At 45.2% G+C, this 27,579-nt stretch overlaps 1 protein-coding gene across 1 annotated transcript in view; it reads right to left on the reverse strand.

Annotated features, from left to right (window-relative positions):
- Positions 1 to 27,579, reverse strand: part of KIAA1755 (KIAA1755 ortholog) — a 435,570-nt gene that overhangs the window by 268,412 nt on the left and 139,579 nt on the right. The window contains exons 4-5 of the mRNA XM_069652397.1: positions 6,164 to 6,358; positions 5,533 to 5,656 (exon numbers count right to left, since the gene is read on the reverse strand). Of these exons, the coding sequence (XP_069508498.1) occupies positions 5,533 to 5,656; positions 6,164 to 6,358 (319 nt within the window). The remainder of the gene's footprint in view (positions 1 to 5,532; positions 5,657 to 6,163; positions 6,359 to 27,579) is intronic.

Here is a 27,579-nt window from a genome sequence, read left to right on the forward strand (position 1 = left end):
CAGATTGATCTCAGGTGAAGCTACGCGGTGGACAATGGCCATGACAAACCTAATCGAGTTGGCTTTCAAACAGATAAATGAAATTCTTCTTATCGAAGACGCCTCATTAATACAAACCTAAGGAGTATCGGAACAATGACATTGGAAACGTATCTATTGTTTATAAAAAGATGTACCTCGATCTGTTGAAAGCCAACTCTCCGGAGAATCTTGAAGAGTTAAATGCGTAGATCTTTTTGATAAAATTACAGGTCTCGGCCTGAAATATAAATCAAATAAATAAATAAAAAAAAAAAAAAAAATATGTGCAACTGCTATCATGTGTATGGTGTTATGGCACTCTGGGACCTGCAGATGATAAGGCATGTAAAGATTCAGCCCACCAAAGACCCATGACAAAAGCAAATATATGGCTTCCTAAGTGGACCATATCCCTCAACTCTTGCATACTGTTTAAAACCTATGTTGCATGAAATGTGTCAGTCTTTAAACACTTCAAAATGTTTATTGTTGTGGTGGTAGGCCATTATAGCTACCCCCAAAACATGGATATAAGGTTTGAGCTCTGGCTCGCTCTGTTGAAATAACAAAGTGTCCAAATCACTGAAGCCAGAGTACAAAGCCGAAACAACTTACCACACCTAAGACTACAGGCACACCCTCCAATGCAAAAAGGCATCTTTCCTACACCTGCACATCAGCTCAGACAGTAACAAAACTATTGAGGCGTTCTCAACAGCGGGGGAGCTGGCACCCTTCTTTAACTCTATGATTGAACACACCCTGCAGTAAAACCAACACACCCAAACAACTTTCAGGCCCATCAATGAAGAGGAGATGATGATGACTCTAAACACCTTGAATATTTTCAAAATGCAAATGATGACTTGCTCAGCACAACTGGCCAGAGAACCGTGAATTGCTCTGGCATCACTGCTGGCAACACCATATAATTCTTCCCTGACTACCGGAAGACTCCTGTAAAACCTAAAGGCAGCCTCAATTATTCCCCTGCTGAAGAAACAAGATGTAGGTCCTGCTGTCCTTTGCAACTACTGCCCCATTTATTTCCTAATACTAGAAGTCAACCTAGAAACTAGTAACAGGGAAAAGGGTGCAGGTGTTTCCGCTCCCGCACCTTGGATCCGAGAGCTTGCCATAAGGGGATAATTGGAGGCCGCGTCCCTGACTCTTTTTGAACACTGGACCCGGCCCGCCAGGGTCAAACCCTCAGGGGAAAGGCCACAGGTGTTCTGCTTCCACAGGTTCTGTGCCATCGGGGGAGGGGAGGTGGTCATACAAGACTGGTGGGTGCATTACGCTGCTTGCAAAGCACCCAACAAGGTGACCAGGTGAGAGTCTGTGAGGGCAAAGGCCAAGGGCTTAGCGGGGGTTGGTCAGGGCCACTGGGTTTGTGACTGGCGCTGGCACTGGTGCTGTTCAGCAAAAGCCCATAGCCCTATAAGACTCATGGGAGAGGCGTATTTCCTGATCAAGGAAATTAACCAGTTTCTTGACACTAATCAGGCTGCCTATGGAGGCAAAGGCCCAGTCAGCAAGTCGAGGGACAATTTATACACCTACAGCGGCCACCCACAGCCCTGAACAACTGATCAGAGACAGTTCTGCAGATAATGCCACAGACAGGTGGGCAAAAGCCTCTTGAAGGGGAAGCAGGGGGGAGGGCAATGGAGCCGCCCCAACCATCAAAGCCCTTGAGGCCCTGTCAGGGCCTCCTACCAATCGTCTATCAACCAGTCCTGCCACCATCTTTCCTGACATCCTCCCCCAATCACAACCGACATGGCCAGAGTTGACCCAGTGCCTGTTTTTACATCAGTGCTGGCGAGCATAGGCCAGAATCCTCCAATTAGTGCAATTGCTGCACCACCAGATTGGATACGGAGTGGGGGCGGAGACAGCACATCAGTGACAGACCAATGAGAGCTCTCAAGGATGACGAGATCTTTACTTTACCAGGATCCCAAGCAGGCCATAAAATGCTGGTATCCCCCACAGGCTCGAACAGTCTTGCGGCATCCATGGAAAAAATAGAAAACATTGAAACCGAGGGCATGACGGAAAAACGATGCGCTACCTCTCACTTTAGCCCCCTCCCCCTTATAGGACCAGCCCCAAACAAGAAGGAGTCAGACCTTTGCCCTTGGAGTAGTCCCCTGCTGCGTCCCAGTCCTCTGTGTGCCATCATACCATCTGGCCCACTCATCTTGCATACCAAGGGGGCACATATGGACAGTGGATTCAAATGCATCCTTGTTTTGTCCGAACTAGCAGAGCTAAAAAGAATGCTTCTGGTTCTCATAAAAGTTCAGGGGAGAGGGACAGCTATTGGGGGGGGCGGGGGGAGGGGTAACCAACTAGATGGTTGGATGCCACAGGAGCTGATCAACCACCAGACGAAACAGCCCACCAGAACCCCGATGCCCCTACAAACATGATGGGCACCATTATGACCAGGATGGGGCCCCTTCGTTCAAATGGAGAAAGCACTGGCCCTAACAGTGCCATGGCCGAAAAGGTGTCCCAGGCCTCAAAACCACTCTGGCCCCCCAGTTCCCACCCTAAGATTACAGAACCAAGTAGAAAGATTGTACCAGCAGTCCTCATCCAGGGAGGAAGATCATGTAATTAGCACTGACCCAACAAATGACGAGCCAGCTGGTAGGGCTGGCTATGCAGCACAAAATCATGCCCTCAATGATTCTTGCCTAAGGGTTTGTAGACCACAGCCCGGAAGGGCAACATAAACAGTAAAGTGACAGGGCCACACAAGGGGTTCAGTATTCCTGCACAAGGTCCCTAAATTGACCCCCAATCAACTAGAAACCAGGGAAGCGCTTATAAACAAATGCACACATTGAATTCATGTTGTACATGGCTGCCTATCTGTTATCTGAGAGGATATTCTAAATCGCACTAGAGTACACTACCAGCGGGAAAGTGCCAATGATTTCCTTCGTGTAGAATTCAGGGACTAGAGAGTGGCTAATGGTATCTTGGGTATTAATATGAGATGGTACCCAATACCCAGGAGGGAAGGGGCGCAGGGGCTGGGTAAGTGCTGCGGGGACCTGGGGGGAAAGTGCTAGGTGGGGCCACGAGGCCATGTGCTATGGGATTAGGGGGCAGGGTCGGGTAGTTTGAGGAGGGGTGAACCAGACTCAGAAGTCTGTTCAGGGAGAGGTGCTGAGGCAGACTGGTTGAAGGGGGGCCTGGCCCCTGTAGGACTCATGAGGGATCAGGCAGCCAATTGTTTCAGTGGGGGGGCGTTAGCAAGGAAGGGGGAGAGGGAAGGAAGAGGAGATGAGGAAGGTCTTGAGAAGCTTCCAGAACTTAAGGAGATACTGCTCAAGACTGAGAGGGTTACGAAGGCCATTCCAGGTGGAGGCTGCTGCCGAAGAAAGATATCTACCACTCACTCTCTCTATGGAAGAATGCATTGTTGTTATCTTTTTTCGACTTGTATGTCCTAGAATGTACCTTTATGTTATTGACTGACTGTCTAATCACAAAGCAAATTCAGGTACACAGCGAGAAATATAGGATTCTCCAAGACAAATAAGCAGGATTCCCCGCAGAGAGGAGCACTGGAACCACTCTCCTGCATAAGAGAGAAGATTCTCTAAAGCCTGGATTCCAAACGCCCTGTACCAGTCATCCATCTGTATCTATTGAAGGCCATTGATGCTGTGGATTATTTCATCCGGTTTGAGAGACTGACACTATATCTAGGCATCAATTACCCAGTACTAGAATGGATTCTCTTCTTCCTGAATGACCATACATCTAGGGTGAAATAGGAACTTGAGGTCCAAATACTTGCCTATCATTTGTGGAATGCCACACGTGTCAGCCTTATCCTCTCTTGCTTTTTAACCACTACACCATGCTTCTATCCCATGACTTAAAATCATTTCAAGTGGACTTCAACATGCGTGTGGTTGAAACCCAGATCAGATTCAACCTGAAGGCATAACTTAATTTGGATACGCAATGCATATCCTCTTACCTATCAGGGGTGTCAAAGGGAAGCGTGCAATTCTCATAAGTGGAGATAATCAGACCTGCCTGCTCTATAATATCTGGCCCAAGTGGATGGGACCCTCACCTACACCAACAGCGAAAGAAAGAATGTAGGTGTCATCTCTGACCAGAGCCTCTCCTTCTCACACCATATATCAGCCAGAGAGTGAAAATGCTATCTCCTCCTACATCAGGTACAAAGGTTTCTCCCAATCCATGTGATAAAATTCAAGATCCAGATTATCCAGGCCATGGTGATCTCAAATCTTGATTATTGCAATAGCCTCCTATGGGGACTACCCATGTAGGAAATTGCGTGCCTGCAGGCAGCCCATGACAGGGCAGCCAACCTGAACCTTGCCCTCACGAAACATTGGCTCCCTAGCCCGTATTGCATCAAGTACAAGCTCATGTGTCCCGGGAGGATAGCTTAAAGGCAACGTGCGTGCCTTTGAAGCAAGACTACACGAAGCAACACAGGTTCGATCCCCGGGTCCGGCTTAGAAACATCTGGGTGTTTAAGCTCGTTATAAATACTCAACTAACTACAAAACAAACAAACAGTACCTTGTGAGCACTTTAAAAATGTAAAATAAATAAAATATGCATCACGAGAAAGGCCTGCTATGTTTCTAACAATGTCGCCAAATCCATTCCATGCTCCTAAAAATCAAACAATCTAGAGGTGAGCTCCTACAAATGGAAGAACTTCAGAAACAGAAGCCTGGCACCCGTGGGGCCTACTGCATGGAACACTCTCCCTCTGGACATGTGTCAAGCACTCAGCCATTTCAGGATCAGGAAAGCACTTAAAGCTCTTCCATTTAGGAAGACCTTCCCTGCCCAGATCTGAAATATCAAAGGGCCAATCCAGTGCCATGGCCGTGGGGCACATATGACTTTTTTTTAAAAATTATTAAATGTTGTAACACCTCCAGACAGGAATAGGTTAAAGAAATGTAACCCTTTTATGCTAATACTCACCAGCCTATGAGCTGGCCCCTTCTTGTTGCTCTCTATTTCCCCCCCCCCTCAACCCACCCTATTCTGCATGCACTCAGAAGTATCTCATATATAGGTGACCCTAATAACACACTTAATCATCTAAAGATGTATGTTTCCTTAGTGTTTCACTATCAGATTTCTGAAACATTTAGATGTGTTTGTTTCCACACTCTCACTTCAGTAAAGCTACCCTTGCAGATCCTGTGACATGGTCATTAACATGAGAGAATGCAGGTCCCTCTGTGTTCCCGTTAGAGTTTGAGCATTTGTAGCAAAGCACTAATTTGATCGTCACCCTTTGTAAATAATACATATTTTTCTCTCTCAGCTGCATACACTAAAGCCAAAAAAAGTTCACACAACGATCTGAAAATGTGTCAATTTCCCCAAATGCTGAACTTATTAGAAATTTGGGTTTTTCGCTGTCGTCGTTTGAAAGGGACTTCGGCAACCCAGAATCTGAAGGCTTTTGTTAAATCTTACCTGGGGATGGAACACAGGTAGAGGAGAAGTCGGGCCACCTCCCTGACTGTGCACCATGGCGCCGCCCATGCTGTGCTATCTGTGGTCACCTGGATTACAGCTCTGCCATGCTTATCTCTGCTCCCTGTTGGAAACAGAACTGAATTAGTATGTATTTTGTTCAAAAGTTGTATTATGATGTATCTATCTCTTCTGGTTATAGTTTTATCTCTTCCTTTTCCAGATACCTGTCTCAAATACCTGTGTGTCTATATTTCTGTCCTTGTTTCACACACATTTAATTTATTTATGTTTATATATATTTTCATGAATGCTATTTTTATGTGACTATGTATCTCTAACTGCCCTTCCACTCACACTTCTTCCTGTTTATATCCACTTCTGCATCCTAAGATTAAGCAACACTTACTTCCTCTCCCCTCTTTCCCTCATGTGTTCCAAATAATTGTGATAATTTATTTGACCCTTTGAAAATGCTTCTTTCTTTTCAATATATTTGTGATATGTGTATGTTCCTTTCCATTTTTTCTTTCTGTCTTATCCACACAAAACAACCTTCTCATCATAACCCTGCTGGAAGTTCCCTACCCCGTCCCTGTGTTTCCCTATCCATACCTCCCATCCCCCATACCTGGTAGACATGCGATGCCGGAGTACAACAGTTTTGCGCTGAGATCCTGGCACGGGATCGCTTGTATGGGGAGGGCCTCGGTCTCCCTGGCTCCTCTGATAGGGGAACCCACAATGGAAATCCACAGGCCATTCTTGGATTCCAACTTTTGCACCAGTGTCACTTCCAGGTCTGCAGCTCCGCTCCGATCAATATCTGGATGGGGAGGACAGGCAACAATACATTTTTGAGATAGCACACAGGTTAAAAGTTCAATTTGCAAGCTACTAGCCAGGCATAAAAAGTAATTTGCCACTCAATTTTCAACATGCAAACTGCATACCGTTTTTAACTCTGAAAGGGTAATTTATCATTTACCAGTGGCTAGTGGTGTGTGCCCATTTTGAGGCCTGGATAACACACACAATCTTTAGATATATAAAAAGGGCACTAAATGTGCCGCAACTCAGCATTACTTCATGATCTTGCACCGACCAGTTGTATATATACATATATAAAGCAAATTTGGAAATAGAAAGAAATGCTACTTCAAATGTGGCCCGTTACTCCCCAAACGCCATTCTTACTAGTCCTAGTTAAATTTATTTAGCCAAAACAAAACAAGTCTATTTTTTCATAAGTGTGGAATTTGTGGGGTTTGGGATATTACTGTTTCTACAAAATGTCCTTTTTTAGTAAAGTTCTGAAAAATATTTAAGAAACTTTCAAATAACATTATTAATGACAGTTTCACATATTTTTCAAGATTTGCTTCTAAAAAAGACCTTGCCAAATGAATTATATTTCTGTATGTGTTTTTTAAGGTTTGAAAAATGTATTAAGATCTACATGTTTTAAAAATGTTTGTATAATTTGTTTAATTTAGAATTATTTTAATTGCTGTCACTGTTCAGTAATTCTATAATAGCATACCATACTTTGAAGCTTGTAATGTATCTTAAAGAGCAAAAAGGTAATGAAAATAATTAATAGATATTCTGCTCGAAATGTCTATCATATATTCTGATGTTTATACAGCTAATAAATATCCGCCACTGTATGCTCGTGATGTCATATTATTCGGAGCATAGAACATGTCAGAAATTACTCTATATTTGTACTATATGAAAACATTGCTCCTTTGGAGTAGTTATGAGGTTATAGTTTTGCTAAAATATGCAGAAAGCATTTATTAAAAGACATGTATGCAGGATATGCAGAATTGGTTTAATTGTTGTTATTGTTAAATAATTCTATAGTTGTATTACATTATCATCTGTGTAATGTGGCCACAAGAGCACAAACGTAATAGCGAAAATCATTCAGAGGTATTCTGCTCAAATATTTCCATCCCATCTCATGGTATTTAATCAAATCTTAAATATCCACCACTGTATGCTCGTGATGCCATATTATTCGGAGCATAGAACATGGCGGAAATTACTCTATAAGTGTGATGTATGAAAACATTGCTGCCTTGGAGAAGTTATGACATCATAGTTTTGATAAAATATTTATCCAGTGAAAGACATTTATAATTGTTCGCTTTGTATCTTGTTTTGTTGACCATGGGAGATCTAAGTTTTCTACTGATTGATTTTTGATTGATTGTCTATTTATTATGCACTCATACACAAGTGTTTCAAAGCGCAACCATGCATTGGAAGGGAACGACAGAGGGAAGACAAAACAAACAATCGTAATAGGTATGGTACATTGAGATTATGCAGGTGAACACAAAAGGAAGTGTGTGGGGGTGGCAATAGGGACAAGTGTGCCCAGTCCCATCAGAACATGGTTTATTGCAGAGAGATACCACTCTCATGGGTCGTAACCGAAGTGCAGTAGTGCTGCAGCAAGTGCAGGAAACTGGCGTGGAAGGCTTGTGACCTGTGAGGCTGTGAAGGTGCACCAGGCAGCCAATCAGCGAAACTGATCAGAAGAAGATAAGAGAGCGCGAGCAAACAGAAAGAGGAGGCTAGCAGGCGAGGGGAGAGAGAGAAGGAGGCGGCGAAGAGGAAAGTCTTGAGGAGTTTCCGGAATTTAAGGATATCCTGCTCAAGACGGTGAAAAACAGGCAGGCTGTTCCAGAGGGAGGCACCTGCAGAGGATAAAGATCTCCCACTAAGTTTCTGCTTGGAGAAGTGTCTCATCCGCACAGAGTTGGAGGAAGACGAGTGGAGGGCTCGGGAAGGCGAGTATTTAGGAAGAGAGCATTGCAGATAGAGTGGGGCCAGGCCCCAAAAAACCTTGTGGACAATGCAAAGGGTCTTGAACTTAATGCTTGCAGCCACAGGGAGACAGTGAAGGGATTTCAGTGCCGGAGATATGCAGTCCCTGGGCTTAAGGCCAAGGATAAGTCTAGCGGTTCTGTTCTGAATGAGTTGAAGAGGACAAAGGGTAGAAGAGGGCAGGTTGACAAAGAGGCTGTTGCAGTAGTCCAGCCTACAGAGGACCAGAGCTCTGGAGATGGTGAGCCTCTGGGGAAAGATGATAAAAGGTAGAATACCTCTGAGAAGGTGCAGTTCGTAGTGGGACTTTTTGGAGATGTCCATGATGGGAGACGAGGTGGAGAGAGTGGAGTCGAAGAAGAGCCCCAGGACTTTTGCCTTGCTGGTAGGTGGAGGTGCAGGGTCAAGGGTGGCCAGCCAGAGAGAAAGAGGGAAGGCGGGAGCAGGGGTCCCGATGCAGATAATCTCCATCTTGCTGGAATTGAGGCAGACAGCACACCACAACTGAATTGCGGACCGAAAGCCAGTATGAGTGAGGAAGAGGAAGAAGACAAGGGTAGCCGGACGGAGAACTGTGTGTCATCTGTGTAACACAGAAAGTTGGAGGGGATGGTGGCTATCATATTGGCCGGAGAGCCATGTAGCTATTGAAAAACCAGGGGGATAGGTTCGATCCCTGGGGAACACCGCAAGTAGAGAGAGTGATAGGGGAGATGAAAGACCCCAATTCCACCTGGGATGGGCGTTCGAAGAGATAGGAGGTTAGATATGCCAGGCCCTGATCAGTGATGACCAGGGTATCATGGAGACGTGCGATCAGGGTGTTGTGGTTCACTGAATCAAAGGCAGAGGAGAGGTCGAGTAGAATGAGGACAGAGGGAGAGTTAGAATCAAGATTTGAGAGCAGATCTTCACAGGTGTTCAGAATAGCATTTTCCATACCTCTGGATGCTCTAAAGCCAGGCTGGTGGTCATTGAAGCAGCCAACATGCGAGTTTCAGTGGATATTTGTCCATTTTGTTTTATTTTGTTAACATAGAAATTGCATTTTTAATTAGACTTCAAATAATGCTGCTGCAAATGCATGTCAATGTCAACAATATCACACTAACAAGACCTAAATAGTATGAAATAAATATGCAAATGTTGACAGGCTACACTCAGAGCTGGTACTATTCGCGATATACAATAAAAGCGAATCAATCCCAAACTTTTATATTACTGCTCCAAAGGAGAACACTTTGCATTGCAAACTCATGTGGTTCTTTGATCGCGATAAATAACATGCAGTGCAATGAGATGAAAAATTAGGTGAGCCAACCATAGTCGCGCTAGTTGTTCGATTGCTATTTGCTGCTGGCAATGAAACTTATGCCTAGTGGATACAAAAGAACCTCACCTAGGTGTTTCTATTTGAAAATATAGTTCCAGAGCAATGCAATAGGGACTGTGCTGTCCAGTTTTGTTTTTAAAAAAATCAATGGTTCTTTCCCTTTTTGCTTTCCCCAACGTTGGACATTGTTTTTTGTCTGTTTTTTTTGCTCCGGAGATAACGAGATTCGCTAAAGATGTGCGTGCTGTGGAGGCCACGTTGTATTATACACTTACAGGCTCTTATAGGTAGCAAATGTGCTAATCTCGGGCCAAACAAGGAATACAGGACATATGCTGCCATGAAGGTTCTATAATCCAGTCACTTTACAAGTATCTAAAGAAGTCACCAATCAGGTGAAATGGAACATACAATTCACACGGTGAGTGAATAGGCGAAAAATCGGAGCGCCATTAAAGAGTGAAAAAAGAAAGTGAGATGTACAAAAAATGGAAAATTGTGTGGCAATTCGATGAATGCATAGAAGATTGCACGGGGCGCACCAACATTGGGACACAGAGCTGTGTGATTCACTGTGAAAATATAGAATTGGTTGGCACCATGCAATATTTCAATCTATCAACATAACACATTTATTGGTGAATCCTATATTGTAAAAGGCCAACAATAGATAGCAGGTGGAGGCACAACTGCACAAATCCTGAAATAGGAAATTGACCTGAAAAAAACAAAAAGAACAGGGTACACATAAAAGCGCTTACTGTCTCAATATGGATGCAACGGTTTGGAAAGTAGTCAAAGGTTAGAGTTTTAATGATATGTTAAAAATAATTTAACTGGTGGCTGCATATGATAATGGCTGTTGCCACACTGGGCCTGCAACCCTAGGTGAAATCTTGTGGCAGACATTCTATTTGTGTTTTATTTGATGCAGGAATGCATGTGTTATCATTAATAACATAAACACGTGGCCTTACCACGCATGCTTTGTCTAATGTAGGAATAGGTAGGAAGTAAACAAGTCAGCATGATAATAAATAAGGGACAAATGAACACTTGTTTTTAAAAAAAGAAGAAAAAGGAAATGTGTACTGAACCCAGCGTGCATTAGGTATTAACAATCTAGTCATACAACACTCATTTAAGACAGATATAAATCTCTGGACTACCCAATTGTCTTCTTTGCAGAGGCGACTGGTTTTAGAACAAAGTGATAAAGGTACTAGAGTATCTGAACGTGGTAAATGCTCATTCATTACAGAGTATCTCTGGTGTGTAGGAATACCATGGCTGGAAATGGACAGTATTTGTAAACGCAAACTCCAATCAAGTTTTGCAGTTGAATCCACCCTTATATTTATGAACACACTTTTAAATGTTGCATCCCGCTTACTTGCACATGTGAACCACTGTCCTAGTCATGTCACTGATGATGGCGAAAGTGATATCATATGTGCTTCCATATGTGATGTCATTAGTATACTTAGGGGCTATGCAATGGGGGTCACATAGTTAAGATGCCGTAGCTTCCAACACCTGCCAAATTTCAGGGGTTTTGTTGCATTAAATTGGCACCGTAATGTCACTTCAACTAATGTTTTTTTCACTGACTATACATCTGTCCTAATGTGATACCAGTCCCTCCTGATTAGTCTCCACATCGATGTAAATGTCTTTGGATTGATCACAAAAAAACACACCCACACCTAGGCATAAACACTCTATCCATTACTGAGCAATGCAATCTCTGGTACCGCAAATACTGCACAGTTTGGGGATCCCCTGCCATACAAATGTGAATTGTGTGGTTGTTCTTATGCCTCAAGGAATGCACTAGTATGGGTAGTACAAGGTTTCTGGCAAACATGGACCCCCACATAGATAACCGGAGTAGAATTCACAAGCACTTTTGGAGGAACACTGTGCATATTAACATCCGGTAAGATCTACATACAGGATACAACAGGATCTTGAAGTGTTCTGGTGTTATCTTTGTTGGAATGTAATGGACGGTGTTCAGGAACTCGAAAAAAAGTTCAGGAAAAAGTTTATTCTGGTTTATTCTATATCTTAGACTCATGGCATCTGCTCTGCTTGTCTGGATCACTTAGTGTATTCGTCTTTCTCGAATTCTACTTCATGACTGATTTTGCCTTATTCACATCCCTGTGGACCCCAAGCCACGGTATTGCTTCCACTGAAACCCTAACTATTTCCACACTTTGCCTGTTGCCTGTGACTTCAGCTCAGGCCCTCTGGAGCACACTTATCTTGACATTTGCATTTTCAGTTATGACTTGTAACACACATTATACATGTCAATAATATCGAGTAACACACATTACCAGTTTCCTTTGTGCCTGCACGCACATCAAAGCCAGTTCGAATTATTTCAAGGTACCATATCACTGTCAATGTATTTCCGGCCCACTTAACACATTGGTACATGTGTCCATACTACCTACATTATGATAATCTATACTTTATTTCATAAAAATCAAAGTTTCCATAAAAGTAGAACATGTGTGGTAAAACATCATCAATATGTAGAAGAACACATGTAAACATATGCACCATAAAAACACAGAAACAATTTAATTATTTTCATAGCACTAATAAAAAACCTTCCACCTGCAGACCAAAATAAAGGATCAGGAAGTAAGAGAAAGATAAGTGCAGGACCGCACCATCTAAACCCATATCGCAGCAAAGTGTGATGATGGGCTGTGGCATATTTTGGATAAAAAATATAGAGTGCAACAAATCTTCTGACACAGTTAAAGTGCAAGTGCCCTCTCTCTGGTGTTTCCTCCTGCCAGGCCGATCTTACCTCTTAACAGTAATATATTAAATCTCATCAACACCATCATTCACTTTATTTCAACCAATAGGTCATACAAGCCTTACAATACAATATAAAATCACATCAAATACAATCAATAAACTGCAGCATCATTCTGATTGTACAAAATGTGCAAATTGTGCAGATCATACAACAGGTCCCTCTAATTCAACTATTTCCATTGTGCAAAAATTGCCATACAATTCCAGGCTTATATAAAATAACATATCACAGTTCACGGCTGATTACTAAAAAACAGCCTTTTTAAAAAAACTCACACCGGGACAATATATATAAAGAGAATTAGCCAAAAGGAGAATAAATGAGTAGGGGCGACATTGTATAAAATTAAAATGACTTAATACAGGAATAATTGTAACCTTTCTTATATGCTGCTGGTAGGCCGGACAAAACAGAATTAGGTGCAAAATATCTTCAACTTAATCCCCACAAAGAGGACAGCCAGTGGTATCAGGAAACTCGGTCCAGCTAGCTGTATTTGCCCCAAGCAACAGACAGTTGAATCTGGCTCTTGTTAACTGCCACCTATCTGACTTCCAGTGACTTCAAGTAAGGTAGGGCTGTTATATATCAACTGACTGATGGCTGCAGGTTCTATTTGCATGAACCTGAAATTCTGGTGATTCTCTCCGATCTCTCACCTTTTGAATGAGCTGGGCCTTAAATGCATTTCTTTGCGCTACTGAAAGATATTACATGCAAGAAAGGGTGCCGAGACCTGTAATAATGCCAATTGTTTATGAACAAAAATTAGCCATATAATTTTCCGCCAATCATATCTATTCAGTAAGGTGTTTATAACAAAGTGTGTTAAGCCTAACTGGGAGTTGCAGCATGTGTGAACCAATGAAACAATGGTGCAAGTCGCCAGGCATCTTCAAGATAACCTGCCCCCAATTCGTTATGAACTGCGAAATTAGGAGCTGAGCCTGGGATACCGTGTAGCCGCTTAAAAAACGTGTTTTCACAAATTAGCAACTCCGCGGAGTCAACATGACCCCACAACGTGGCTCCATAAGTGGTGGCGGACATACATTGGGCCTCATAAATCTTCAGCTTCCTCATAGCTCAATCCTGAGCCTGTTCCGAAGCTGTCCTGCCTTCACCCTGCTCTTCAAGCCTCTTGATTGCTCCTGGACCTTGCAGAGGTAAGAAATTTGAATTTCTGTATTTTACCGTGATTTACATATTTTTTTGACTGCAATGTTTGGAAATCCACCTCTGCTACTGGGGGCACAGCGCTTGCTGAAGATCAGCTGTTTTCTTACTTGGATCCTTTTCTGTGTGTTTTCGCAGCTCATTCCACTACTACTGTGCATCACTTTGCACATGTGTTCCTGGCCCCTCAAAGATGGCCGTACTATGTTCTTTGTGACTGCCTCTCCACCTGGTCTGGCCTGACTTCCACCCCCATTGGGTGCCAGGCCTGGATAGGCCAATAGCTGCAGCCGGGAGGCGGGAGCAGGCACAGTCTACTACCATCCTTCCCGAGGGCTCCTTTTCACTATCTGCTTCCTCATAGCTCAATTCTGAGCCTGTTCCGACGCTGTCCTGCCTTCACCCTGCTCTTCAAGCCTCCTGATTGCTCCTGGACCTTGCAGGGGTAAGAAATTGGAATGTTGGTATTTTACTGCGATTTACATATTGTTTTGACCGCGAGGTTTGGAAATTCACCTCTGCTACTGGGGGCACAGCGCTTGCTGAAGATCAGCTGTTTTCTTACTTGGACCCTTTTCTGTGTATTTTTGTGGCTCATTCCACTACTACTGTGCATCACTTTGCACGTGTGTTCCTGGCCCCTCAAAGATGGCCGTACTTTGTTCTTTGTGACTGCCTCTCCACCTGGTCTGGCCTGACTCCCACCCCCATTGGCTACCAGGTCTCGATAGGTTAATAACTGCAGCTGGGAGGCGGGAGCTGGCATGAGCACTAAAGGCCCACACAAAGGCCCCTGTCTGCTTCCTGTCTGCTGACAGGCCCCGTGCCATGAGACTTCTACCACTGCCTAAACCTCCTCAGGTTGCTATCGCTAGACTACCATGACTCTCCTACCTCACCAAGCATGGCTTAGTTACCTTCTCATCCCAGCCTTTACTCTCAGTTCACCCTCTTATGTACTAACTGAAGTCTTGCTGTACTCACCTTTCCATTTTACCAACTACATTTTGTATCAACATGGCCTTATAAGTAACTGGAAAGTCAAACTTGGTGTATTTTGCATTTGACTGGAAAGTCGAACGTGGTGTATTTTGCATTTGACAGGAAAGTCAAACTTGGTGTATTTTGCATTTAACTGGAAATTCGAACTTGGTGTGTTTTGCATTTAACTTTGCCCATTGATTGTAACCTACTAGCCCAGTGACTGTTCCATACAGCTGCACTTGCATAATCCGCCTTCTGCCTCTCTATCTACCCTCCCATGGCGCTTTCTGTCTCTCCCATCTACCCCAACTGTTTCGCTATCAATTATCCTTCCCTTCTCACTAAGTCTGGCAGAAAAAGTTTAAAAAGGATATCTTGGTCTCCAACCCTGGTCTCCCTATCGCTGATACCTATTCCAGCGCCTCTTCCAGGCAGACCCTCACAGACATCCTCTTTGTCGTTCCTTCGCCTGATCTATGGACTCTTCATATGATCTCTCTGCTCCATCCTGTCTCTTCCTCCCCTTTTAATGGTGGCACTCGTTGGAAAGTCCTCATGATTCCTTCGACTCCTCTAGAGTCATCCTAAATGTCTATCTAAATGTCACTGTCATGGTCCAAGGTCCTCAGGCTTATCTCCTCCTCTTTGATAGGTGTTTCCCTTGCCTCATCAACTTCCTTTCAACTCCAGCTGTCCCTTCGTCTTCCTCTCATTCCTCGGCTACCTTGCCCACTCCTTCCTCCACCTCTGGCCCACTTCAGGCTACTTCCACCCCTCCGCAGGGCATACCTCTGATTTGTACGCCTCCCCGGAAGGTCTTTTAGGCAGTCAACCTTCTTCACCTTGCCACTCTCAACTCTTGTTTCACTGTCAAACACTCCTCTGACATCTGCCACCTTCTCAAAGAACTGGACTTTGATGTCCTCGGTCTCACTGAGACATGGTTCACAGCCAGCTCTGTCACAAGCTTTGACACTCTCCTCCCTGATGGCTACAAAATCCTCTCCACCCCCATATCCACCCGGCCCGGAGGTGGTGTAGCCTTAATCTTCCCTAAGTGGATTCCTGCCACTATCATTCTCACTCAGATCTACACCTCCTTTGAATGCCTTGTCTGCAGGCTCTCTATTTCTCCTAGCCACTCTCTTACGATTGCTACTCTCTATCGGACCCCTGGTCAAATCATCTTTTTTCTCGCAGAGTGGGCGGACCTCTCCTACCCCCTCCTGGCCTCAACCACTCAACTCCTCTTCCTTGGGGACCTCAACATCCATCCACCTTGATTCTCCCTGTCCCTCATCTTTGCTCTTTCGCGACCTCTGTGATTCTCCCTCTCTCTCTATCCTCCCCTCTGGCCCACGCATTCTGCAGGTCACACACTTGATTTCTTAATCTCTTCTGGCCTCCCCCTCTCTATCTCTCTGACTACTCCACTCTCCTGCAGTGACCATTACCTCCTCTCCTCTCATCTCTCACTCTCTTCCCCCCAAGCCAAGCCTACCCCAACACTGCCATCTACCTTCTCAGACATCCGTCTCAAGAAGGGCATGTCAGTTGAGGCTTTTGCTGCCACCTTCTCTCCCCACACTCCCCCTCTGGCTAACTCACACCCTGGGACAGTCCTGTCCCTTCTCTATTCTTCTATTTCTGACACTCTTGATGCTCTTACCCCTGTCATGAGGATCCGTTTGAAGTCCAAAGCCAAGTGCAATTCTAGGTATGACTCCGACCTAGCTACACTTAAACGTAAGTGTAGGGCGGCTGAGAGGAAATGGAGGACTTCCTGCTCATCCTCTGACAAACTGCCTGTCGCCTGCTCCAAAGGCAATACCGACTCTCTGTCCTCACCAAGAAGAGAGTCCACATCCAAGCCCGTGTGTCGGCGGCATCTAACGATTCGGCTGAACTCTTTAAAATCTGCAAGGAGCTGGCTAACCCTGCTGCAGTCTCTACCCCTCCTGTTGCCTCCCAGGCTCTCTGCAATTCCCTTGCCTCCCATTTTATCTAAAAAACTCAGGACATCCTGTCGAACCCTCTCCTCCCTATCCCCTAAACTCCCCTCACGATCTGTAATTATTGACCCTCCTTCAGTAACCCCACCACCCCTTCTCGTCCTTTCCTCTTTTCTCCCCTGATGAGGTCGCTAGACAAGTCCGATCTATGAAAGCCTCGCCAAAACAGGTTCATCCCTGTTCCTCTAAAACCAACAAGGACCACATTGACACCCTCGCTCTGGCCCTGGCCGATTTCTGCAACCATTCCTTTGCCTCTGGATCCTTGCCTTCCTCTCTGAAGCACTCCCTTGTGAGTCCTCTTCTCAAGAAACCCACAGCTGATCCTTCCTGTCCTGCTAACTATCGCCCAATTTCCATTACTCCCTTTCTGGGCAAATTCCTGGAAAAGCTGGCCATCTCCCAGCTTAACCTTCATTCCGGTCCTGTTGTCTGTCTCCACGACCACCCGTCTGGCTTCAGAGCAGCCAGAAGCATGGAAGGAAACCGCTCTCCTGAACATCCGTGAAGACCTGCTCTCCAACCTTGACTCAAACACTCCCTCTGTCCTCCTCCTACTTGATCTCTCTTCTGCCTTTGACACGGTCAACCATACCATCCTGCTCAACCGTATCCGCGATAACCTGGGTATCACTGATCAGGCTCTGGCCTGGCTGACCTCTTTCCTCTCTGATCGACCCTCCCAGGTCCAACTGAGGTCTTTCCTATCATCTATCTTCCTCTCTACTTGTGGTGTTCCCCAGGGGTCTAACCTCTCGCCCTGGCTTTTCAACCAATACATGGCAAATATCGCCCACTGCATTGCCATTTTCTGCTCAAATTTCCAGTGATATGCTGACGACACTCAACTAATTCTCATGCTGCCCTCGGCCATCTCCTCCCCGTCTCTCATCTCTGATTGCCTTACTGCCATTCAAGATGGGTGTTCCGCCAATGATCTTTGTCTGAATGCCAGCAACACTGAGATCCTCCTCATCGGCACACCTTCTCCATCCTTTCTCCTCACTCTCTGGCCAGCCTCCCTTGGCCCTCCTTCTACCCCCACTTGCACTGCTAAGAATCTCTGGGTCATCTTTGATTCCACACTTTCCTTCTCTGCCCACATCTCTGATGTCTCTAAAAAGTCTAACTTCCTACTGCACCTCCTCAGAGGTACTCTCCCTTTCCTCTCCTTCCCCAGAAGCTCATGGTCTGCCAAGCTCTGGTTCTCTCTAGGTTGGACTATTGTAACAGTCTCTTTCTAAATCTACCTGCCTCTACTCTCCGCCCCTTGCAACTCTTCCAGAACAGGACTGCGAGACTTGTCCTTGGCCTCAAGCCCTGGGATCCTATCTCTCCAGCTCTGAAATCTCTCCATTGGCTCCGAGTGGATGCAAGGATTAAATTCAAAACCCTCTGCATTGTCCACAAGGCTTTTTGGGGCCTGGGTCCAAAATACTTTCAGCTATCCCTCCGCAAATACCTCCCCTCAAGAGCTCTTCTCTCCTCTAACTCCCTCAGGGTCAGTCGTTTATCAAAGAAATGAGCTGGGGGTAGATCGCTGTCTTCAGCTGGGGTCTCCCTCTGGAACAGCCTCCCTGCCACTCTAAGACTTGAGGAGAACCATCTCTGGTTCCGGAAGCACCTCAAGACCTTCTCTTTGCTTTTGCCTTTGCTCCCCCACTCCCCTGCTGATCTGTTCTCCCTTGGCACCGTGCTCCTGGCCACCCTCTGTGCTCTGGGCCCAGATACCTGCTCACCCTGCCACCCTCCCGCACTGCCTCAGAGACACCCCTTGCACTGGGGTCTGCATCTGTACCCATACAGTCCCCCCTCTTCCTTCCTTGCACTTATCTGACCTACCCTGTCTGCTTCCATAAACTCAGCACTTGCCACTTGATGGCTGCACTACCACTTTTTTGTTTGCTTTTATTATTTATTTATTTGTATTTATTTCTATTCTCCTTTTGCTCTGCACTGTCTACTTCTCCCCCCTTCCCTGCACTTTTCCCCTTCCTCTCTCCCATGCACTTGTGCGTTCTCAATTTCACTGGGCCTAGTAAGATCGTTGTTTTGTTTCTCCCCTGTTTCCCCCTGTTCCCCTCCCTTGCCGCGCTCTGAAACACATGTGTATGAGCGCGATAGAAATAAAATATCAATATCAATATCGATATACCTAACAGTTGACCTTGGCACATTGCCATAAACCATGACAAACCCCTCCGTCCCAGTGATTGGCTCATCTTAATTTTCTGTTTCTTTAAATGAGCCACACCTGTAACTGAAGAGAAAAAACGAATGCCCAATCAATCAAATTCCTACACCCTAGGTATTATATCCCCTTTGGATAGCATCCTCACCTCCTTTCTACCCATGGTATAGGCATGTAAGAAGATGGTCTGGCACAATCTTCTTTTTTGAAGATGGGGAAAATAATTGCATGCTTCCAAGAGGGCAGATAGCATCCAAACTCTAAGATCACATTAAACGAAAGAGTCAGCAAGGGCGCCCAAAGATCTATGACACCCTGCTATAGATCGGGTGGGATGGCATCCAGGCCTGGCGCACGATTGGGCACTTGCTTGCTAATAGCAATGGCAACCTCCTCCAGAGTAAAGATCAAAACAGAAGAAGGGTCATTCCTCCCCAATGTCTCAGAGGGACCTTTGTACAGAGAAGAAAAATGTTTAACCCAAGCCCTAGCATCCACATGAGCTTCCCTCGCCCTACCTATTCTCTTGTAAGACGGGACCTCAGACATAAACTCCCAAAATGTCTTCGAATTATTAGAAGAACCCTCCTCTAACCGATCATCCCATGCCAACTCTTTTCACTCTTCTTTTCAACAAGCAAGAGTTTCGCAATAGTGGGCTTGGCCTTAATGATTTCCCTTTTTGACCTTAAAGGAGATTTCAAGGCCTTAAGAAGCTTCATTTAACCAGCCCTTCTTTATAGGCTCCTGGCCTTAAGGTTATGCTGAAAACACTCTGAAGAGGTAGACATGAGTTCAATAAAATTGTAGACTATCAGACTGCACCCTAAAATGTCCAACTTTATTGAGCAGTTCTAGTATGTTGTGCATTAGCCTCCAAAATGTTGTTCCATTTTAATCTCCTTTTACAGGCATGATTGACATCTGCAAAATATAAGTGAACATTAATTATATCAACATGAACATCAAATGGAACTCAGAGCCTCAAATGTATTGGATAATGATCCCTGCAATAATCTCCTATCACTTCAAACCCCTCAATCCGATCCCAATGTCTAACAGAGACAAAAATAAGCAATGTGGATGAACCTTGATGGTTCCTAAAAGTGGGGAGATCTGGAATATCCGAAATAACTCTTCCGTTCAAAGTGTGCCACCCCACTCCCAAAGCCAAGAAAAGAATTGTAAACCCTTGGCACAAACTGAGGAATCTTGCATTTGGGGTTGCACAATTTCCAGAACTATATCTTCCAGTAGATGAAATAAATCACCTGAAGTACCATTACCCATGTTTACATTAAAATCACCCCCTAATAAAACAAGGAACCTGATTTCAACTCAGGTAAAACACGTTCCTCCATAAAATGTTTGAAGGTAGACAACCTGTTAGTATCAGTATTGTGCAGACTTTTATAAACCTTTTAAATTACAATTGGTTCACCATTTTTCAACTGTAGTGTGAGCATTTGCAAACAATCTACATTGGTTTGAGACAAACCACTTTACAATCAATAGCTGCCTTAATCAATAAAGCTAAATCCCCAAAGCTCCTTCCCTTTTTTTCTTGCAAGCAGGGACGGTGTAGGACACATATACATCTAAAAGTGGAGACTCCATCATCGAGGTGTCTTGCAATAAGATTACCTCAAACCCTTGCACAAAATTCAAAATGAGGGAGTTAATAATGTTTTGCCTTTGTGCAAGCAATGTTTCATGATAGAAATGAAATAAGGGCTAAACTTTGTGTCCCCAACCGAGCCAGAACCCTGATCCCCCACATCTACATACAGAATTATCAAGGAGAAAGATAGGAGAACATTCCGAATATCTGTCTCCTCAATTTTAGACAGGACTTCAAATTGGTTGAATGTGGGAATGGCTGCGTTCCCTTTTTTATTGGTGATACTCCCCTGCCACTCTGCACCTCCTTGAAACAGGACAATTATTCCAGTCGGTCAAGACAAGACGGTCTCTTCAAGAACCCTCTTTAATAACATTCTTTTCAAACAATGGAGAGCTACCAAGACTGGAATGTTGCCCAGGCGGTGGATACATATGGCAATAGAACGGGTCTACTAAGGAGTGGTTGGCCATTTGGTTTTAGGACCCAAGAGAGATTGGAGGTTACCAGAGAATTCTGTAAAGACCTATCAGAAGAAAGTAACCACAATACAATCTCCCAGACAGCCTTGTCAGTATATCCAACCCACCCTACCCCTGGTGCCCATTAAAATGTCCTATGGGATAATGCTGGGTTCTATCAAATTCATCTTGACCCAATGACTCTTTTTATTGATCAAAGATTTATTAAATTCTGAGCAACATCTAGGCAAGACAGGGGTATTGAGTATGACCCCAATAAGAGTGGCTAGGGTTCGTGGAGGTCATAGAGGATCCACAGGGCATATACATTCCAATAGGTGCTCATCCAGCTATGGGTGGATTACTACGGTATACAGTGATGTTAACAAATTGACAATTAACAAATGACTTCTATAGCAAACCCTAAATAACGAAAAACACAACATTTTCTGTTAAAAGTATGTATGGGGGTGGGGTAAGGGAATAAACTGGCTGGGGTGGGGGTTGCGGTGTGGTAATAAAGCTATGGATATGGGCGGCTCAGGGAGTGGACCTCCTCAAATTTAAAAGCAAAAACATTTCGATATTTTTTCATTAAATGTGTTATTTGATTTGTTATGATCACATGGAACCGATTACTTGGTGAGTATTAACACACTTGGTATCACTTACTGGCCCCCAATGAACACACTGGGGGCCAGTAAGATTCACCTACTGGCCCCCTACCACCAATGGGGGATAAAGCCAGATTTCCCATACCCCAAATAATCAGTCACCAACTCGAAATGACCACCCTGAAACTTAAGATGATAATTCAGCAAAGCTTTTCCTCAGTTTTCTGAGGGAATCGTCCATGATCACCAAAGTATTCATGATTCCCTGTTTAAATGTCTGTAAATACAGAGGATAGGGCCAAGCTTCTTATCATTTACTTCCTCACCCAACTCGGCCAAACCTTCAGAAAGCAGGAGACCCTGCTCAGCCAAGAGAGCAAAAATGGGACCCAACTTTCCCTCCAAAACGTCTTCCAAGATATTAACATCCTCAGCCAATTGAACTGTATTACCCGTGGAAATGGAAGCAGGTGGCACACCTGATCAATCTCCTCCAAATCTGGTGGACCCAAGTTAATACAGGGATGCTTACCACCCTGTTTACCAATCCCATTCTCGGGAATGACCATATCCCCTACTGGGGCCTAAGGGTGCCAAAATACCCACTGAGTCCACTGAATCCAGACTGAGATTAGCAATATTTTCCATACCTAAGGATCCGACCACACACCCCCTGATCCCTCCAACGCATGGGCTGCTACCATAATAGCTTTCTCCATAACAAATAACCTTTGCTTGATTTGCCCAGCCATATCTTTAAGGTATTGGTCCAGAGTATGCTGGGAATTTACTTCACACTTCCTTGTACTATATTTTGACTTTCTAACCTGCCTATGGTCTGGGGAATCAGCTCTTGCCTTGGTCATTATAAAACAATAATCAAAGTAGATACAATAAAAGGAAACTATATGTACTTAAAAACCATGAATGACGATGATACAAATTAATATGGATAAAAGAGGGGATCAATCAACACAATAGTGGTTAGCCACTAATCTACCCTTTACAATTGCTCCTGGAGAAGCCAACAGCATGCAACAGGCAGCTGACTGCTCTCGCCCCAAGACTTGCGTGGCAAAGCCACGGCAGCAGCAGCAGCAGTCCCACATAAAGTACACTAAGCTCACTCAGCTGCTGGCAATGGGCTTAAGCACAAACCACCAAGTTAGAAACTGGGACAGGGGCGGCCAGGGAACGCCCGACAGCTCAGAGAGCAGCCCTAGTCCATCCCCCCCACTCGCCCGACCACACATGCACCAATATAGTCGCCATAGAATACGGTTAGTGCAAAAGGATATAGTTAGTGCAATAAAATATAAGCCCCCACTTGCTGCTTCGCTCCAGTCTGCTCCCCTTAACCAAGGGAGCTTTAAAACTGAAAACTTTACCTATCCAGCGGTCCAGTGATCAGGTGCCAACAGATGCTAAACAGGAGTGCGCTGCCTTGGGCTACTTCCTCTGTACACTTTTAGCATGGAGACATGAAAGCCCCACTTGCCGGTCTGCACTGCCGTATGTTTCCTTTTACCGCCAATAGGCTTAAAACGACTTCATTGCACAGCCACAAATAGGGCTCAACTCCTCACTGTCTCAGTAAATTACTGCAAAATCTCCTTACCACGGGCACACATTTCCTTAACAAAAAAATAAATGCTCGACAAGTTCCAGCTGCCCGAGAATAATGCAGTTTATACAGGGGATCAATACACTGGGGCTCAGAGGTGGAAGCCCCAGACACATAAGCCGGGCTGTGGAAATGAAGGGAGCAAGTGCCAAACGGCTGGTTTCCTTTGCACCAATGCTTGCAGGGAGGTGACCAAGCCAAAGTCTACCGGGTGCATGGACCTTGAGGAAGGGGCTGGCGCAGGTAACACTTTCCTGACCTGCCCCCACAACAAAGAAGGCCAAATGACGGCCACCAACTGGACTGGTTGGGGCCACCAGTCTCCCAATTAGCACACTGAGGTGTCTCTCTGACCTCAGGCTAATTTCGGCCCATAAGAGGAGAAGGCAAAGACACCTTCTACATAATTCTCCCCCAGCACGGCAAAGCAGCAGAAGGAAAAGCACACAGAGTGCAGGGAAAGCCAACCTGAGCAGTTGTTTGCAGCGGAGTGACAGCCGGTAGTGGATGACCCGGGTTCACGTGTGTTTCACACAGTCCTCGGAGGTTGGTCTCCCATCATTCCTTTTCATTATTAAAAAATGAAAAAACCCAGGCGAGCGCACTCACCCCGTGTGGATGTTCGAATTCCTCAAAGTCCATGAAAATCCTCAAGTGCTGAGGGCGTGTATGCTGGTCCTGAATTCCCATACTCAATAATTGTAGGCTCTGCCCACTCCACAACACAAGCATCTTTGTGCTGGAAAGGTAAATAGAGACAGCCGAGCACATACTACTGCCAGCCCCATGAGCAACTCAATGTTATGCAGGTGTCCCGGTTGGCTACTACAGTAGTGACCCTGCCATGTTTGTGTTCTTTTCAAACAAAGCATCATTTTCCTAAGGTCAGTCATGGCTTTTGTTCTCTACACGGTTTGTGATTTTGCTAATGACACTTTTCCACCCACACCATCAGCCCTATAGTGCTCTTGACAATGAAGCAAAGAAACAAACATGAGTTCTTTATCCTTTCAAAACTCCATTTAGAACCTGTGTGATGTCAATAAATAAAGCCCCCTGTTGCATGTTACCCCTCCTGGGACCTGGGAGCATGGTAGCTCCCAGCGAGCCGCTTCCGGCTCGCCAGTCACTCCCATCGAGGCTCCAGCGTCGTTCTTGGTGCACCATGCTGGTGCTGCGCTGCAGGCGCTGAGCCCAAGGATGGAGCCCAGCTTGAGGACGGTGCCCCTGCCGGGCAACGCTGTCCAGACGGTGCCCCTGCCGGGCAACGCCGTCCTTGTGTGTCCCCCCCAGCCATGTGAGGCGGGCTGAGGAGGCGACCCCGGCCTGGGTGCCCCCAGAGCGGGGCCGTGGTGAGCCGGGTGCCCCCGGCCACGTGTGGAACTCCTGTGGTCCGGAGCGGGTGGGGTGACCCCCACCCATGAGTCTGCGGCATGCGGGCCGCACCAGTGTGTTCTGTCGGGTGTCCCCCGACCTGAGTACGGGGCTGCCCGGTGACCCAGGGCAGCCCCCAACACCCCGCAGAATACTCAAAACCTTTTCTGGAAATCCTACAGATTGCCACTTCCTCTCTGGAGTGCCACTCGTGCACCTCGAGAACCCCTGTCATGCCCCCGTGCAACCATTCCCCTGGCATCTGGAAGGGTTATGGGGATTCACTGATCAGTATTTGAATTGTCTCTTGTAGAATCCACGTAGAGGTAAGAGCATTTACCAATCATTGGCACACGCTACGATCTTATTTTCACACCTCCTTTATTGATTTATCACTACTGCAATTCCGTTTTTTTTATTCATTGTGTAGGGTTCACGTTACAATGGTATCCTGCACTGGGCACATGTGAAGAAGGCCTGGCACTTAAATGGGGACCAAAACATGGTGGGGCTGTACCCTTCATAACCTCTCTGTCAAAATTAAAATTCAGGGTTATAATAACTGTTATTACATTTTTTGTAATTATTTTTGTTTATGAAATGTAGATACTTGTGTGTAGTTTTTATTTTTATTTATCTACAGAATATCTTTGGAGCTTGTTAACAATATCTGAAACTATAAATACTTTATTCTATTGTTAATGTTAATGTTAATGTTTCTACTTTATTACAACAACAGCAATTACTTCATGGCAATTTACTTCATTGCAATCACTTAATTGTTGGAAATTGATTTTTTTAATTTGGGGGGTCCTCCCCATGTCCCCCTTCACTACCACCCTTACCCGTCCCCTTAACCCCCTTATTTAATCCCTTAGCCCCTAAATACATGTTCCAAATTCAAATTAATTCAAAGTGTTTGCAACAAAGTACATTAACACGTTTTACTTCATTGAAACAACGGGACACCAAAATCATAGAATTAGATTGAACAAAATGCTTGCCTTGAGCTGATATTTGCCACATTCAGAGGTTGAAATTTGTGAGCAAGGCATTACAATGTGTTTGTGGGGTTAACCAGTCCTGTCTGCTAAGCGCGCACCACATTCTGGCACTTCTAGAAATGAATTTATAATTTGTTAAGTAAGTAACAAAACGTCAATACTTGATGGACATCTCAAAAAGGAAGCTTCAATCTTTGCTTTTCCACCACACCACACCATGGGCTTAAATCTGCACTCCTTCCAGTGTGGGACATAAGGTAAATCCCAGATGCTGGAAACATCTGTGTGCTTGCCAATGTGCGTCCCTTCACCACTTTCAACACCTGGATCGTTCTTTCCTACTTTCCCACTTGCCAAATGCTGCTTGGACTGAGCAATTGATGATCCAATGTTTCTTTATCATCAAACTAGTCTCTTTGTTGTTAGGCCCATGCACCATTTAAATCCAACTCTGCATCACTCAGTTGGGGGTGTGCCAATGAACCCCCCCCCCCTCCGATATCCCCAGTTTTGTGGAAAATATACATGTCACTATTGTTTAATCTCATCATCAATTCATGGCTCAGGTGCCAATTTTATGGAGATGAAACCTACTCTATGGCGATGGCCAGTTTGCTCAAAATGACTTTAGTCCTCATGCTTTGTCTGACTGAAAATTGGATGATGCAGGTAGCTATGGATTGGATTTATAAAGCGTGAATCTATCTGGGAAGGCACAGAGTGCTGCACTTAGGAGACGTGCCCATGAGATTACAGGTAGTGTGGGGGTGCAGCAGAAGTAGCCTGAATGGGCAGGGGGAGATGGGAAGAGGGGCGCTTCAGAGGGGGAGAAGTAGGGTTCAGTGGCACGATCAGTGATTGGCACAATGTTATCTGAACAGTAACATCCCGAGTTCCTTTCTTAAATGTGGGATGCAGGGGCTCAGACGCGTCTATGCTGGAAAGGTTTTCCAGACGAAAGGTGCATAGCAGAAAAAGACCTGTTTCTCAATTGTTTCCCTCGTGCTGTTCTTTGTTTCCAGTCTGTCAATGTGGTTGTTAGAGGCGGTACATTAGCAGTGGTGATTTAGCTGTGACTGATTTGTAGGTGATGCAGGCTGTCTTGAACATGACATGTGCTTGAAGGGGTAACCAGTGCTGCGCCCTGGGCATGGGGGTGATGTTTTTGAATGTTCTTACTTTGGTGATGAGGCATGTAGCAAGGGGTTTGACGGCTTACACAAGAGCCCGGGTCGTATCAGTGATTCCTGCAAGTAGGCAATAGCCTCTGTCTAGGTGGGAGATGACCAAGGCTCCGAAACTCGGGGCAGGGAGGAAAGGCTTGACTTGAAGAGGTGCACAAGCTAGAACCATGCTGCGTTGGTCTTCTTGGAAATATATGTTTTGAATGAGTAGGGACTCCAAGAGACAATGGGCCTCATTATAGGTTTGCCGGTCCGGGAACTACGGTACCAGTAAGCGTGCCGGTACCGTAGTTCCTGGACCGGCAAACTACGAGTTGTGCTTGCGGGTTCCTTTCTGCTAGCCAGGTCTGACGTGGCGGGGAGGGCGTCACCCGCGAGCGCAGCATTTCGGATGCACCGGCACCCTTTATAACGGTACCAGTGCATCCGGCTTCCCCATTCCGATTTAGCCCCATGGGGCTCAATGGGAATGGGGAAGAATATTTTCCAGCACCCAGGAATGACCAAATACCGGGTCCGGCAATGCCGTAATGACCTGGTTATTGCCCATTCCTGGGCGCCAGAAAAAATAAAATACCGGTGGCAGCCGTGCCTGTATTTCAGGCACGGCTACCGCCAGCCTCCTGATGAGGCCCAATGTTTTAAAATAGATTTGAGGCCAGATTCTCAAAAATAAGGGCAAATGAAAAAAGCACAAAGTGCATTTCACAGTGACAGACAATTAAATGGCCTATCAATGTAAAATGAGGTAAAACATTAAAAAACGTTGTATTCCTTTTTGAA

This window comes from Ambystoma mexicanum, chromosome 3p (assembly GCF_040938575.1).
Source record: "Ambystoma mexicanum isolate Mex_15411 chromosome 3p, UKY_AmexF1_1, whole genome shotgun sequence".
Lineage (NCBI taxonomy): Eukaryota > Metazoa > Chordata > Amphibia > Caudata > Ambystomatidae > Ambystoma > Ambystoma mexicanum.